This window comes from Lycorma delicatula, chromosome 11 (assembly GCF_047948215.1).
Source record: "Lycorma delicatula isolate Av1 chromosome 11, ASM4794821v1, whole genome shotgun sequence".
Lineage (NCBI taxonomy): Eukaryota > Metazoa > Arthropoda > Insecta > Hemiptera > Fulgoridae > Lycorma > Lycorma delicatula.
The window spans coordinates 30,146,207-30,159,193 of NC_134465.1; the positions used below are offsets into that span (position 1 = coordinate 30,146,207).

At 26.8% G+C, this 12,987-nt stretch overlaps 1 protein-coding gene across 1 annotated transcript; it reads left to right on the forward strand.

Moving 5' to 3' along the window:
* Positions 1 to 782: 782 nt before the first annotated feature.
* On the forward strand, positions 783 to 12,409 carry LOC142332360 (2-oxo-4-hydroxy-4-carboxy-5-ureidoimidazoline decarboxylase-like). Its single transcript, XM_075378768.1, has 4 exons — positions 783 to 940; positions 4,489 to 4,690; positions 7,546 to 7,687; positions 11,877 to 12,409. Exons 2-4 carry the CDS (start codon positions 4,498 to 4,500, stop codon positions 12,055 to 12,057), a joined length of 516 nt encoding a protein of 171 aa, XP_075234883.1. The 5' UTR covers positions 783 to 940; positions 4,489 to 4,497; the 3' UTR covers positions 12,058 to 12,409.
* The last annotated feature ends 578 nt before the right edge of the window (positions 12,410 to 12,987 follow it).

Consider the following 12,987-nt stretch of genomic DNA (forward strand, 5'->3'; position numbering starts at 1 on the left):
TATTAGTTAATCTTAAAAAGTATGATAATATTTGTTAAACCTCAGTTGCTTCCACATGACAAACTTAAGAAAGACTAGGATAGATAGTAAATTTATAAATTTATTCCTTTTATTGAGAAAGAGTAAATTATATTTGCTGTCTTTACCGAAAAAAGCGGTTAGAAAAAATTCATTATTGTATTCCTGGAATTTGAAGCCAAGTAACAAGCATACCTGTAGAATTTATGCTCGAGATCTTAGTAATGCTTGAGCTTCAGGATGCTCAAAATATTGAGAAATACAAAACTTATGGAAATTTGTTTATTAATAAAACTACTTACTCTTCCCCCTTACATAATACATTGTAATAGCTAAAAAAATAATAAACAGAATATTAATTTATTAAAATTAACTAAATAAATGAACAATGTCTTAAAACATTCATTACTTAAAATGGATTATTATTACAAAATAATCTTTAAACATTTACATTAGATTATTATTAAATAAATATCAATTATACAAATAATAATCTTTAAAAACTGTGTTCTTGAAACTACAAACCTGTATAAAAACATTAATTATACAAATGAAAATAAATAACAATTACAATTAATTATTTAAAAATTAAAATTAATTAATTTTTAATAGAAAATAAATTATAATATTAAAGAAGTGTTTCATTATTGCATGTGATAATGTATGTTTAAAAAGATAAGAAATATATATATATATATTGAAATAAACAGTATACAAAATAATGTGCTGTAATAGTTTATTTTCATTACATTATAAATTTATATGATGGATGAGAACCAAATTATTTTAGATATAATTTTTTTTTTATATTTTAAAACAGTTCCACTTTATCTTTCATAGAGAGAATACAGACAATACTTATTAAGTGATTTATTTATTATTATTATTTAATCACACCGTTTTTAAACAACAAAGTGATATTGTAAGTAAATTTATATTATATAATTTTTTAATTATTAAAACAATATATAATTTTAGCTTATTTCTTTTTAACAGAAAGAAAATATTAATATTTTTTTTTTTTTTTATTATATGAACAATATCACCAACTTTCATATTACATCATAAAAAAAAAATTAAGATTAATAATAATAATAATTATTTAAAACTTTAATTTATCAATATTTTCCTGCTGAAAAAATACTGCAGCTTTGTTATTTTTAACTAATCTCCAAAACAGACTGTTCTCCATTAGATCTATGTGTTTTTTTTTATGTAGCATCAAAGATTACATTTTACTAAATGTACTGATTTCAATGATTTTTTATTTTTATTTTGTAAAGTGTTTGGGGTGGTTTAAAAACAAATTCCTTCTATTTAACTTGACTGACAGTCTTTTTTAAACAAAACAAATTCTTTTGTGTTTATTGCATTACAATGAATTGTTATAGCATACAATGATGTCATCCTAGTATTCAAATACACAGAAATATACAAGAAGTATATTTCTTATACAAGAAGTAGGTAAATTTAAATTTAAAAAACACAAATTAATATAGAAACATCATTTCTATCAAATTATTTTCTTATTTTTATCAATATACAAATCAGATTTCTTACCTTGACTTTTATATATATATATATATATATATTTTTTTTTTCATAGGACATTATTTTTCTTAGACCTACCCCATTATTTTAAATAAAATTAAAACTAAACATTTTAAAGTAGAATTATTATTTAATAAAAACAATGTCAAAATCTCAACGAAAAAAATTTATAATTTTTTTAATATTCTTGTTTATATTTTTATTTTCTTTTGAAGTCAGAAACAAATAAATTATGCTCAGTAAGTTACTGGTAGATATTTATTTTTTTAATCTGGTACCATTTAAAAAAGTTGAAATTTAAAGAAGACTCGCAAAAAATTTTTTTTGTTCATTGAAGAAATTCCTTTACATGAAGAAATAACTACTATTTTAGAAAAATTTCAAAGGTTATTGTTTTAACAATCATTCATATTCTAAATTCCTGTATGTACAGGGTTATTGTAAAAGAATGGTGCGGTTTTGAACATGGTTTAAATTAAAACAGAATTACTTACAGTTTATGTTTTTTATTTTTCAAATTTGTCGTCTCAAACATTTTTTTACATAATAAATTTCAATATGTGCACTCTTAGTCGCTCGACAAATGTCTAAACAATACTCAACTTCTCTCCAAACATTGGTTAACATTTCTTCGTTAATGGTTGTCATTGCTTCATTAATCCTGTTTTTTAAGTGGTTTAGTTTGCAAATTTTTTGTGTATAAACAATGCTTTTGATGTACCCCCACAAGAAAAAGTTACAAGGTGTCAGGTCTGAACTCCTTGTAGGCGAAAGTATGGGTCCTTGCCGGCCTATCTATCGATCTCCAAATTTTTCGTTCAAAGCGTCCGTGACCAATGCATTGAAGTGCGGGGGAGCACCATCTTGTTGAAAATGAAGTCGATGAATGTTTTCGAGTTCATCCGGCTGAGGAAAGCAATAATCGGTTAACATGTCAAGATACACAACTCCATTAATTGTTTTTTCAGCAAAGAAGAAAGGCCCTATTACGCGATTTTTCATCACACCACACCAAACATTAACTTTAGGCGAATCGTGTTGTTTCTCAATAATTGCGTGTGGGTTTTCAGAGCCCCATATTCGTGTTACATATTTTTTTTTTTAACTTTTCAATAAAAGATAGTACATCATGAATATTAAAAATCAGAAATAAGATTTCTGATAATGGTATTCTCTAGATATTTATTAATAATTTGAAAGTTTATTAAAATACTGTTTTAGTGGTGTCAAACCACCAGTATCATTCATAGAAAATAGACGGATTGATAAAAAATTCACAATTTTATAAAATTAATATTTAGTTATATTGTTATTTAATTTGTAAAAGCTAATTTACCCATTGCTCCTCCTTGCACCTGTACTTATTTACCAATTGGAAGGAAACTTGGATAAGAATTTTGGAAAAATGTTTCACACAAAACTTCTAAAGACTCTTTTTCCGGTAGATCATTACATATAAACAATTAAAACTAATTTAGTTTAAACTGATTTTAAATTACCTCTTCATAATAATTTTTAATATACTGATTATTTTAATTTAAGATTACGTTTAACTTAACATTTTCATATAAATTAACTTTCTAAGTTTTTTTAAAAATAAAATGCAACATAATATAAGGAAGGAAACATAAAAAAAATACCATTTACTCCAAGAGAATGTACGAACTAGATTAAAGGTATTGTAAAATATGGGCTATCATTTTTTGTTTCATTTAGAGCCTGGAGAATGGTTTAGAGCAGAATTGTATACCTCACAAGCCACATGAGAATCCTTCTAATTCCTTTAGGACCCATGCATCTGATCTTCCAGAACAAAATTCATGGAACTCTGGAGAAAAAGAAATATATTTAAGCTGGTCAATATATAGTGAGCTCCTTTCATCTGCGTAAATGTAGCCAGTCTCCCAAAAGATTGTATGGAGAACAGATGCTTGCTACCTGTACAGGTACTTGCATTTCCCTTCAGATAGGTTTATTCATCTTAGAATGTGATTATTCTGAAGAGAGATTTTCCTCTAACACCATGCATCCCTTTTTCATAGCCTTGATCCCAATATTTGTCATTCTCAGTTCTTTAAGGTTTGGTCCATGCTGGGAATGATGGTAGATCTAATTCATCCTCATTTTGATCTGATGGAGAGACTATCTGTGGCCCAATCTAATTACAGTTTCCTGTCTCATAGCTAAATAATAAGTCTAATGGCTCAAGAGCCTATTGCGTTGTGGTACAACTCCTAAATTATAATTAGTTTTTCATACAAAATTAAATAAGAAAATTATTATAAACATGAAAGTGGCAGAAAACTGTTGGTTAATTTCATTTGAATCTATATACACAGCATTAAAGTACAACTATTCTGGAAAGAGCAGATTTAAGTTTAAATTACTATAACAAGATTAATGATTATTAAAGAATATAAAAAAAAAACTTTTACAGTATTCGATTGTAATAATGATAGTTTTACATTTAGAGATACAGTTAATCACATTGTCTAGGTTGTGGTCATTCAGATAAGATCAACTAGTGAACTGTAACTGACTTATCTGGCTGCTGTTAATTTTTTGTAATTTAAAAAAATAAATACATTATATAAATAGTATGATTGATAGTATTTAAATTAGTATACTAGTAATTATAAAATGTCTATAAATTCCATCAATATAAATATACATATAAATGTATATATAAACAGTCTCTATTGTTGACACAAAACGGATTAGAAAAAGAAATCGAATGACTATAAAAAAAATTCAATGATAAAACAATTATGTGGGAAAATAATGTTTTACTGATAATGTTATTTATTGTCACATAACAAAATAAAAACAAGTAAAAAATTTGACTTTACTTCTTGTTACCATATTGTGTACACATTTTAAAAATATATTTAAAAATCCCATGTACTTTTGTTTATACAGAAAAAGAAAATGTCATATTCTGGTCTATTAAGTATAGGAGAGGTTAATCAGCTTGACTTGGATCAATTCATTTGGTTATTTGGAAATGTGTTAGAACAAAACACAGAAGCAGCAAAATATGTTTTTAACAATAAACCATTTAAAAACGCATTACATATTATAAAATTATTTAATAAATACTTGGATACACTTTCAATTCAAGGTAAGAATGTCTAAAACATATTATTTTTGTAAGTAGTAAATAACATTTACAATTAATTGTATTACTAAACAAAAATAAATCTATCAACTGATAAATTATATCTACCAGTTTAGATATCACTAATTTAAATTAAAAACATTACTATTTTTCTAAACAGTATCTTATCATAAAATTAATACAATAGGCAACACTTACAAGTGGTATTAATTAATATTATACATTGTATTGTTTTCCAACTCATTGCGCAAGTTGATGAAAAAGCTCTTGTATCGCACATTAAAAATAAATTTTTTAATATGCAATGGTATTAAAGCAATAAAAGTTAATTTAGTAGATCAGTCATTTTGCAATATTTTACAACTGTTGCTCCCAATCTGAGAAAGATTTTTGAGTATCCCTTTTCAAAACCTAATCATAAATTTTTGATCAAGGATTATTTTTAAACATATATTTTGCACAAATGAATCACACAAATAATAATTAATCAAGAGGTTACAAACCTTCTTGATTACATGTAGTTTCTGTAAATTATTTGCAAATATATAGACCCTTGATTTTAGATTGATGCAAACATTAATAGAAAAAACGTTTAATTTATGTCAAATTAATCTTTTTGTCAAAAAAAATCTATAAGATACTAAAAAAAGACCCTATAATTTAAAAATTATTGAAAAACAATGTAATTAACATAAAAAAAAAAAAAAACATAAAAATTTGGTCTTTGGGTTATACCTTATGTAAATGCTGAATGTTTGGCCAGAAAAGTCTTTTTTTAAAAAAGGAAAAAACTGATATCATTCCTTTCTAAAATCAAATACAGAATTCTGAATTTTAAGTTTTTAAAATCAATTACAAAGTACTTTATTTAAAATAAAAACTATCTCTTACCTCTATCTGAGCTAGCTTTAGAGACTGCTGTAGACTTTAGCTGCTGTAGGCTTTAGAGACTGCTGCTTTATCTTTAGACTGCTGTAACCCAACAGGTTGGTCTAATGGTGAACTTGTCATTGCAAATCAGCTGATTTTGAAGTTGAGAGTTCTTAGGTCCAAATCCTAATAAAGGCAGATCTGAATACTAGATCGTGGATACTGGTGTTCTTTGGTGGCTGGGTTTCAATTAACCACACATCTCAGGAATGGTCAACCTGAAACTGTGCACGACTACACTTCATTTACATTCTTACATATCATCCTCATTCATCCTCTGAAGTAATACCTTTTATGGTAGTACCAGAAGCTAAACAGTAAAAGAAAGAAGAGACTGCTGCTGAGAGCACTGAATTTTGTTGCCATTGGATATAGAGTGGCATTTAAATTTTCTGAAAGAAGGTTTTTTGTTTAATATGTTTCCAAAGAATGTATGCCATTTAAAATGTGTGTTTTTTAATATGTTTATACACATATGTATTAAATTAATAAATAAAATTTTTTTCATCTTCGAATATAAGACAATTAAAAACGATTTTTCAAAACCATATTCAAACAACAGAATTAATTGCATCCATTGGATCAAACATTCAGTGTTTTTACTAGTATTTTCTGATGTAGTTAAGCTTACTAGTAAATTTTTATAACTTTAGTCATCAATAAAATACGTAGTAGTCGAGTATAAAACTTTTCAATTTTGAAGCACTGCTTAGGTCTATAAAAATAGCTATAAAAATTCAATTTTATAAAATTCTCTCTTGAATAACATTTTTAAAAGATACAAAACATTCTCAATTTTGTCTATTTATATTTAATACAAAAATACTTTTTCAAACTTTAATTTTTATCTAAGGGTAAGATAGATATGAATGATTTTTTTTTTCATGGAGAAAGTTTCTCTGATAATCTCATGCTAAGTTCCTTCTAGACAACTGAATGGAAGATTTTGTTTTTGATATAAAAATAAAATGTTCTAGATGTTTTACTCCCATTTATTTCGAATGAACAACAGCAGATTGACTAAACAAATTTTTTATTTCTTCCAAAGTAAGAAAAACTAAAGGTAAATTGTTCACACAAGTCAAACAAGACCTAAAAGAAATAAAGAAATTGTAAGAGAAAGAGAAATTTTAAAGAGAATATTAAAAGATGAAAATCAAAGGTTCTAAGAAGTATTAAAATACAAGAACAACAGAGCTGAGCTTCCTGAAGAATGAAGGAAAGAAAGAATAAAAGATGCTGGGCAGATAGAAAAACAGAAAAAAGAAAACCACAAATAAATAAATGATCTAAAGTGTTCCAAGGTGATCTATTCAAAGAAAAACAAAAATGTTCTTAAATAACAATCTGAAGAAACATTTTTTTCGTCGTTGGTATTAAACTTTTACGACCTAATGATGTAGAGACATTTTGTTATCTGTACTCATGTTGCAACTCTTGCCAGGATGATAGAAGGGCACTGATATAAGCTAATCTTTCATTGCAATATTTTAATATACTCTCCTTAAAATTTTCATAAAGTTGATATATATATAATTTATCTGTCTCCATGGTAATCCTAATCTCTATGTTATATATCTCTCTATGTTAGCTCTCTCCTAGTTTTTGGGTGACATATCTGGTCTTAAGCTTCACTGTGGTATATTTAAGATGTAATTTATGTGATGGTTTCTAATGCAAGATATTCATTACATCAGTTAAAATCAGAGGACATTTATTTATCACTATCTCAATTCTTTTTTATTTTCTTCTATTCGACTTCTTCAAACTTCTCCATTTTGAACTTATGTAATATTTTTATGTAGTAATATAATCTGTTTAGAAAAAAATAAACATGGATAGTTTAAAATAATCTTAAAATTATCATAAAATTAAATTTTTATCTCAACTAATTAAGAATGTAAAAAAACTATTTTATTTTATTTAAGAACAAGAAAAAGTGTTACAACAACATCCTGACTTAGGATCAAATGTGAAAATGACACCAGAATCTACACGTGAACAAGATGGCGCTGGAATGAACAACTTAACTGAAAATGATCGTGAATTATTAATGGAATTTAACTACAGGTAAATATATTAATTATTTTGTAATTAAATATTTACATATAAATGAACCTACAACTTACATTTGCTGTAACTTGTTTCATACTTTTTCCTTTTAAAAATTAGTTTATCTAAATTTAAAATTCAAATTACTTAAATATTTTCATCCTAGGTAAGATCGTAACTTTGTAGCACACAATGAACGTACTAAATGAAACAAGTTATAGTGAGAGAACAGACTATCTAGTGATACACATGGGTCAAGGCATGCGTGAATGATGATAGGCAATTGATATGTAAAATGGAGATAGATTCATGAACACCAATATGAAATTTTTCATCTGCTTGCAAAAATCTACCACATTAGTGTACAAAATCTTACAGAAGGCATATGGCAAAGACTTTCTTCCACAATTCACCATATTCAGTGGTTTAAATAATCTCGGGAGGCCTGTGTTTCAATCGCAAAGCATAGTGATCCAGGCAACAGACACTGCAGGAATGAGATCATGATTAACACAATTAACATTATTGTTTGGGAGATTACCAATTTTAACAGTGCATGGATTGATAACAAACAAATTACACATATCCCGCAGTTTTGTGTTGTCATTCTATACAGTCAGTTATGTAAGAAGTACAACTATCAATCTTAAAGTCAACTGTGCATAACAAGTGAATATTGTGCAAGATGAGCCAAGTTCATTAATGCCTGATCAGAAATTGATATGAGTAGAAGCTATTGCGTCTGTAAAAGAACATGGTGAAGCCTATCACAATTTTATCATTTTTGGCTATGCAACCTGGCTTTGCCATAATAATACTTAAGCCAAACAAGTGAGCACAGTCTGGAAATCATCCTCATTTCTTATCAAAGTTGTTTGAACAGTAGAAGAGATAGTGGTGATTTCATTCTTTGACTACCGTAAAATGGTTTACCAATAAGTAGTATCTCCTGCATAAAATAACAATTAGTGGGTTGTATTAAATGACAATTTTGAAAATCCTAGTTGAACACTTCTGATGAAAATGGCCTGAGCATCATCCACTTCTTCGGCACTTGTACTATTATTATAATACCATTCTGTGTGTAAATTTCCTATTCTTCTATTCACAGTGACAATCTAATGCATTCTTCTGCTATCCTTTGTTGTACAGTTGGATCTTTTACATTCCTACTTTTGAGTAACTTTATATTACATTGTACTGCAGAAACATTTACATTTAAGATGTCACAGACACTACCCATGGTTTTCTCTAAGTATAAAAATAACAAAACAATACAACCAGTGAAAACAAACTGTGTACTTGCAAAGGAAAGTAAATTATATTTATTACAGGTTACAGATTAGTTATGACTAAAGTTATGAAACTTTCTGTCTTCTACAAAGGGTTGGACTAAGAACTTAAAATTGTTTTAAACAATTACAACCATGTATTTCAGTCTTATAAATTGCATAATCTTATGAGAAAAATAATTATCAGTCATTACATGCTCAAAAAGAAACAGAATTTGTAGTTCTTTTTGATAACTTCTATCTTACAGCTCCTATAATTTTTTATATTTCTTTTTTGGATAATGAACTAAAAATACACCATTCAAAATTATATAATAATGTTTAACCCACTTTTGTGAACAGTGTACAACTCTTGCATTGCTTTACAACAGCAGAGGTGTGTAGAAATGTGAGTGATTTAATATATCTTGTGCACTTTTTGTCAGTTTTCTGTATTACAGATACATTTTTTAAATTTATAAAACAGTATTTTTTTTTTATGTAGTTAAAAAAAATCAATCTTATTATAAATATAAATCTATGTCTTTTGTGAAAGTTCAGCCAGTCATTTTAGAAGAGTCAAACATACATTTTTATAAGTTAGAAAAAGAAAAATATTTGTATAAAAATGTTCACCAATTCTTTTTTTTTGTATTTCATTATTTAATTGTGCACTCATCAAACCGCTTTATATGTCTGTTCTGAGATATTTTGAAGAGTACCATTCAACTGAAAATAAATATTATGTCTTTTCTTTTTTATTTACTTATTTATAATATTACATGATAAATTATCATGTATTATTTAATTGCTTTATCATTTTTTTCTTAGCGTATTTTCAATTCTTTAATTTTATCGTTAATAATAATTTTTTTATATTAAAAGTGGATTCATTAAATTTTTTATACTTCAAACCATTTTTAATTTTACAATTAAAACATATATTTATGTTTTACTAGTAAGAACTATATTTTTACTACTTGTTTCAGTTTTGGTGGATTTAGTGAGTTGGATTAATGGGTTTCGATGGGTTTTTAATTTTGTCTGTAAATATTTTTACAATTGAAAAAAATTAGTATTCAAAAATTATTTTTGTAAATAATAAGGATATTATTGTAAAACTTTAATTAGATAAGTACATATTAAGAATAAAATAATAACTTATTAAACCTTATTAATAATACATATTTTATATGAATTTAATACATGGATACCAGTGTTCTTTGGTGGTTGGGTTTCAATTAACCACAATGGGAAGGCAAAGTCAAACCATCCGTAACAACCTGCCAGGAAAAATCAATGGAATCATCAAGGGTTAGAAACGATTGAATGGCTAAATTTATTTTAACTATAATAATAACATTCAAATTAACTCATAATTTTATTGTAGAAAAATTATTTTTTATGAAAAGAGGTGTGTACACATTAAATGGAAGATTTATGTCATAAATAGGTAAAAAAATCAAAAACTTCCACTCCCTGAAACCAACTTTTACAAAACAGCCAACTCTCAAAGTGTTAATTTTTTGTGAAATGAATATTTTTATCATTATTATACAAGAAAAATTTAATTGAAACCTAAGGTAAATAGTAATTATATAAAATAGATACAAAAATATTATAGCTACATAAGAGGTGTCAGTTATTAAAACAGATAAAATCAAAACATATTTTTAATTTTCACAAGATTTATTAAAAAAAAAAAAAAAAAAAAAAAGCTGTTTTGATACACAGTACCTTCCTCAGGTGTTACGTACAGAATACTAAAGCTTAAAAGTAGACACAAACAAGGTAAATATATAAAACTGGTAGAGATAAAGTACATAAAGATAAAGAGTAACAATAGGGAGTGTACATATATTAGTTATACATATTTGTTATTATGGATTTTCACCAAATAAAGGCATCATCCATCGATAAGCAGCTATTTAACATTAAAGCCGTTGTAAAAATATGATACATTATTGCAATTATACAACTTACTTGTTATCATCTTAAACACACCCTTCTTTAGTGGATTATGAATTTTTCATTGTTCAAAGCACTGCTTCAAGTCACTAGGTGTTATCTGCTCAAGTAGCTTTGCCGTTTTCTTCTTTACCCCATTGAATGTTTGTAAATTGGTACCCTTCAATGTGGATTTCAACTTTAGAAAAAGTTAAAGATAAAAATCACATGAAAATAAATCTGATAAGAAGGACAACCAAACTTTGGGATCTTCTCATCAGCTTTAAAGATACACTGTGGGTTGCAGCATTCTTTTGAAGACAACGCTCCAATATTGTTCTACCAAAGATCAATCTTTTTCACCGGTTCTCAGCTTGGCAAGAATCTCAAGATAATGTTGATTAATTGTTAAACAAATTTTTTTATAGTCTCCTTAACAATATGAAGAATTTCTGCTATCACTCAAATGCTTAATCAGCAGCAATGATTGTAGACAATTTTATTAATTTTAACAACATTGTATTTGGTTGCTGCTGTGACAGGGTCCAGATTTACAATATTTTCTACCTTCAATAAAATGTTTATGCCATTCAAACATTTGAACGTGTGGTATCACATTATTCCCACAATCTCCTGCAATAGCTTCTAACATTCAGTCAGTGATTTCTTTTAGTTACTCAAGGAATTTGAGACTAATGTGGTGCTCGAGTTAGACATTATTCTGGTGAGGCAACTTCATAAATTTCTTTATACAACTTATACAACTTCTGCAAATACTTATTTATACACAATCTAATGAGTAAAAAACTAATTCACTTATAACTAATTATGAGTGAAAGTTAACATAATAAAAACAATTGTTTTTTAAAACTTGTTCTGTCTCATTATTTAATAGCCACACCTTGTATTTTAATAGATGAATTTAAAATAATTTGGATATATATAATATTTAATTTATAAGATAAAATAATACTTAATATTTGTTTCAGATATAAAGAACATTTTGGATTTCCATTTGTTATATGTGCACGAGAAAATAATTCAGACAGTGTATTAGAAAATGTAAAAAAAAGATTAGAAAACGACAAAGAAACTGAATTAAAATTAAGTATTGAAGAAGTAAAAAAAATAGCAAGACTGCGGATTCTTGATCTAGTGTGGCATAGTTGATTATTTTACAATTATATTACAGCAGATAAAAGAGAAAAATTTGTCTACTGAATTAACCTAAACTGCAAAAAAAAACCATATAATTTTAGCACAAGGGTTCACCAAAATCATAATACACATTTCTAATTAGTTTATCCTGTTTAAATAATAATTCTGAGTTCAGTAGATGAGAAATTTATTTTATTATAAAAAATTGAATTATAATTGTATACGAAATTACAAATGATTGTTGCATAAAAACAAAAAAAAAAACAAAAATTGACCTAATAATAATGTACTTACTTAACACCAACAAATTGTCACTGCTGAAAATTATACATACTAAAAAAAAAAAAAATAATAAAACCTACAACAATATAAAAAATTAAACCCCGCACTACGATTTTTCCTTTTTTTATCTATGATTGTAAGTATACTAATAGGCTACTTGAACCACTTTGAAATCTTAAAATGGAATTTTCTCCAACTTAAATTTATACCATAATAAGTTGGAACGTTGGATTTAAAGTAAGGGTCTCCTTCTACAACCCTGCAAGAGCATCAGTAAACTCTGTTGTAAGCTGATTGCCTATCCTTGTGAAGTTGGTGATCCATGTGGCTAATATGGTTTTGGGATTCTTAGAAAACAAGATAACAAACCATTTTGATCTAATCCGATCATACAGAACCCCTTTGTGGTTAAACGTCATCTCTTTCTTCCTGCAATTGGGTCAGCCATTACTCTGGTTTAACCCAAGGCATCATAGTAGAAGCTGGTATCTAGTATCTGCAGTGCTTCTTTATTGAGAGTCTGTGGAATGTGATCACATTTTTGAGCCTGTGAAACTATCCAAGGAGTCGTTTCCTATCCCAGTATTGTACAAAAAGCCAAACTGCAGCTGAGCTGCATACTAAATGAGGTTAGGCTTCTTGTTCTATAAAAAAATGTAT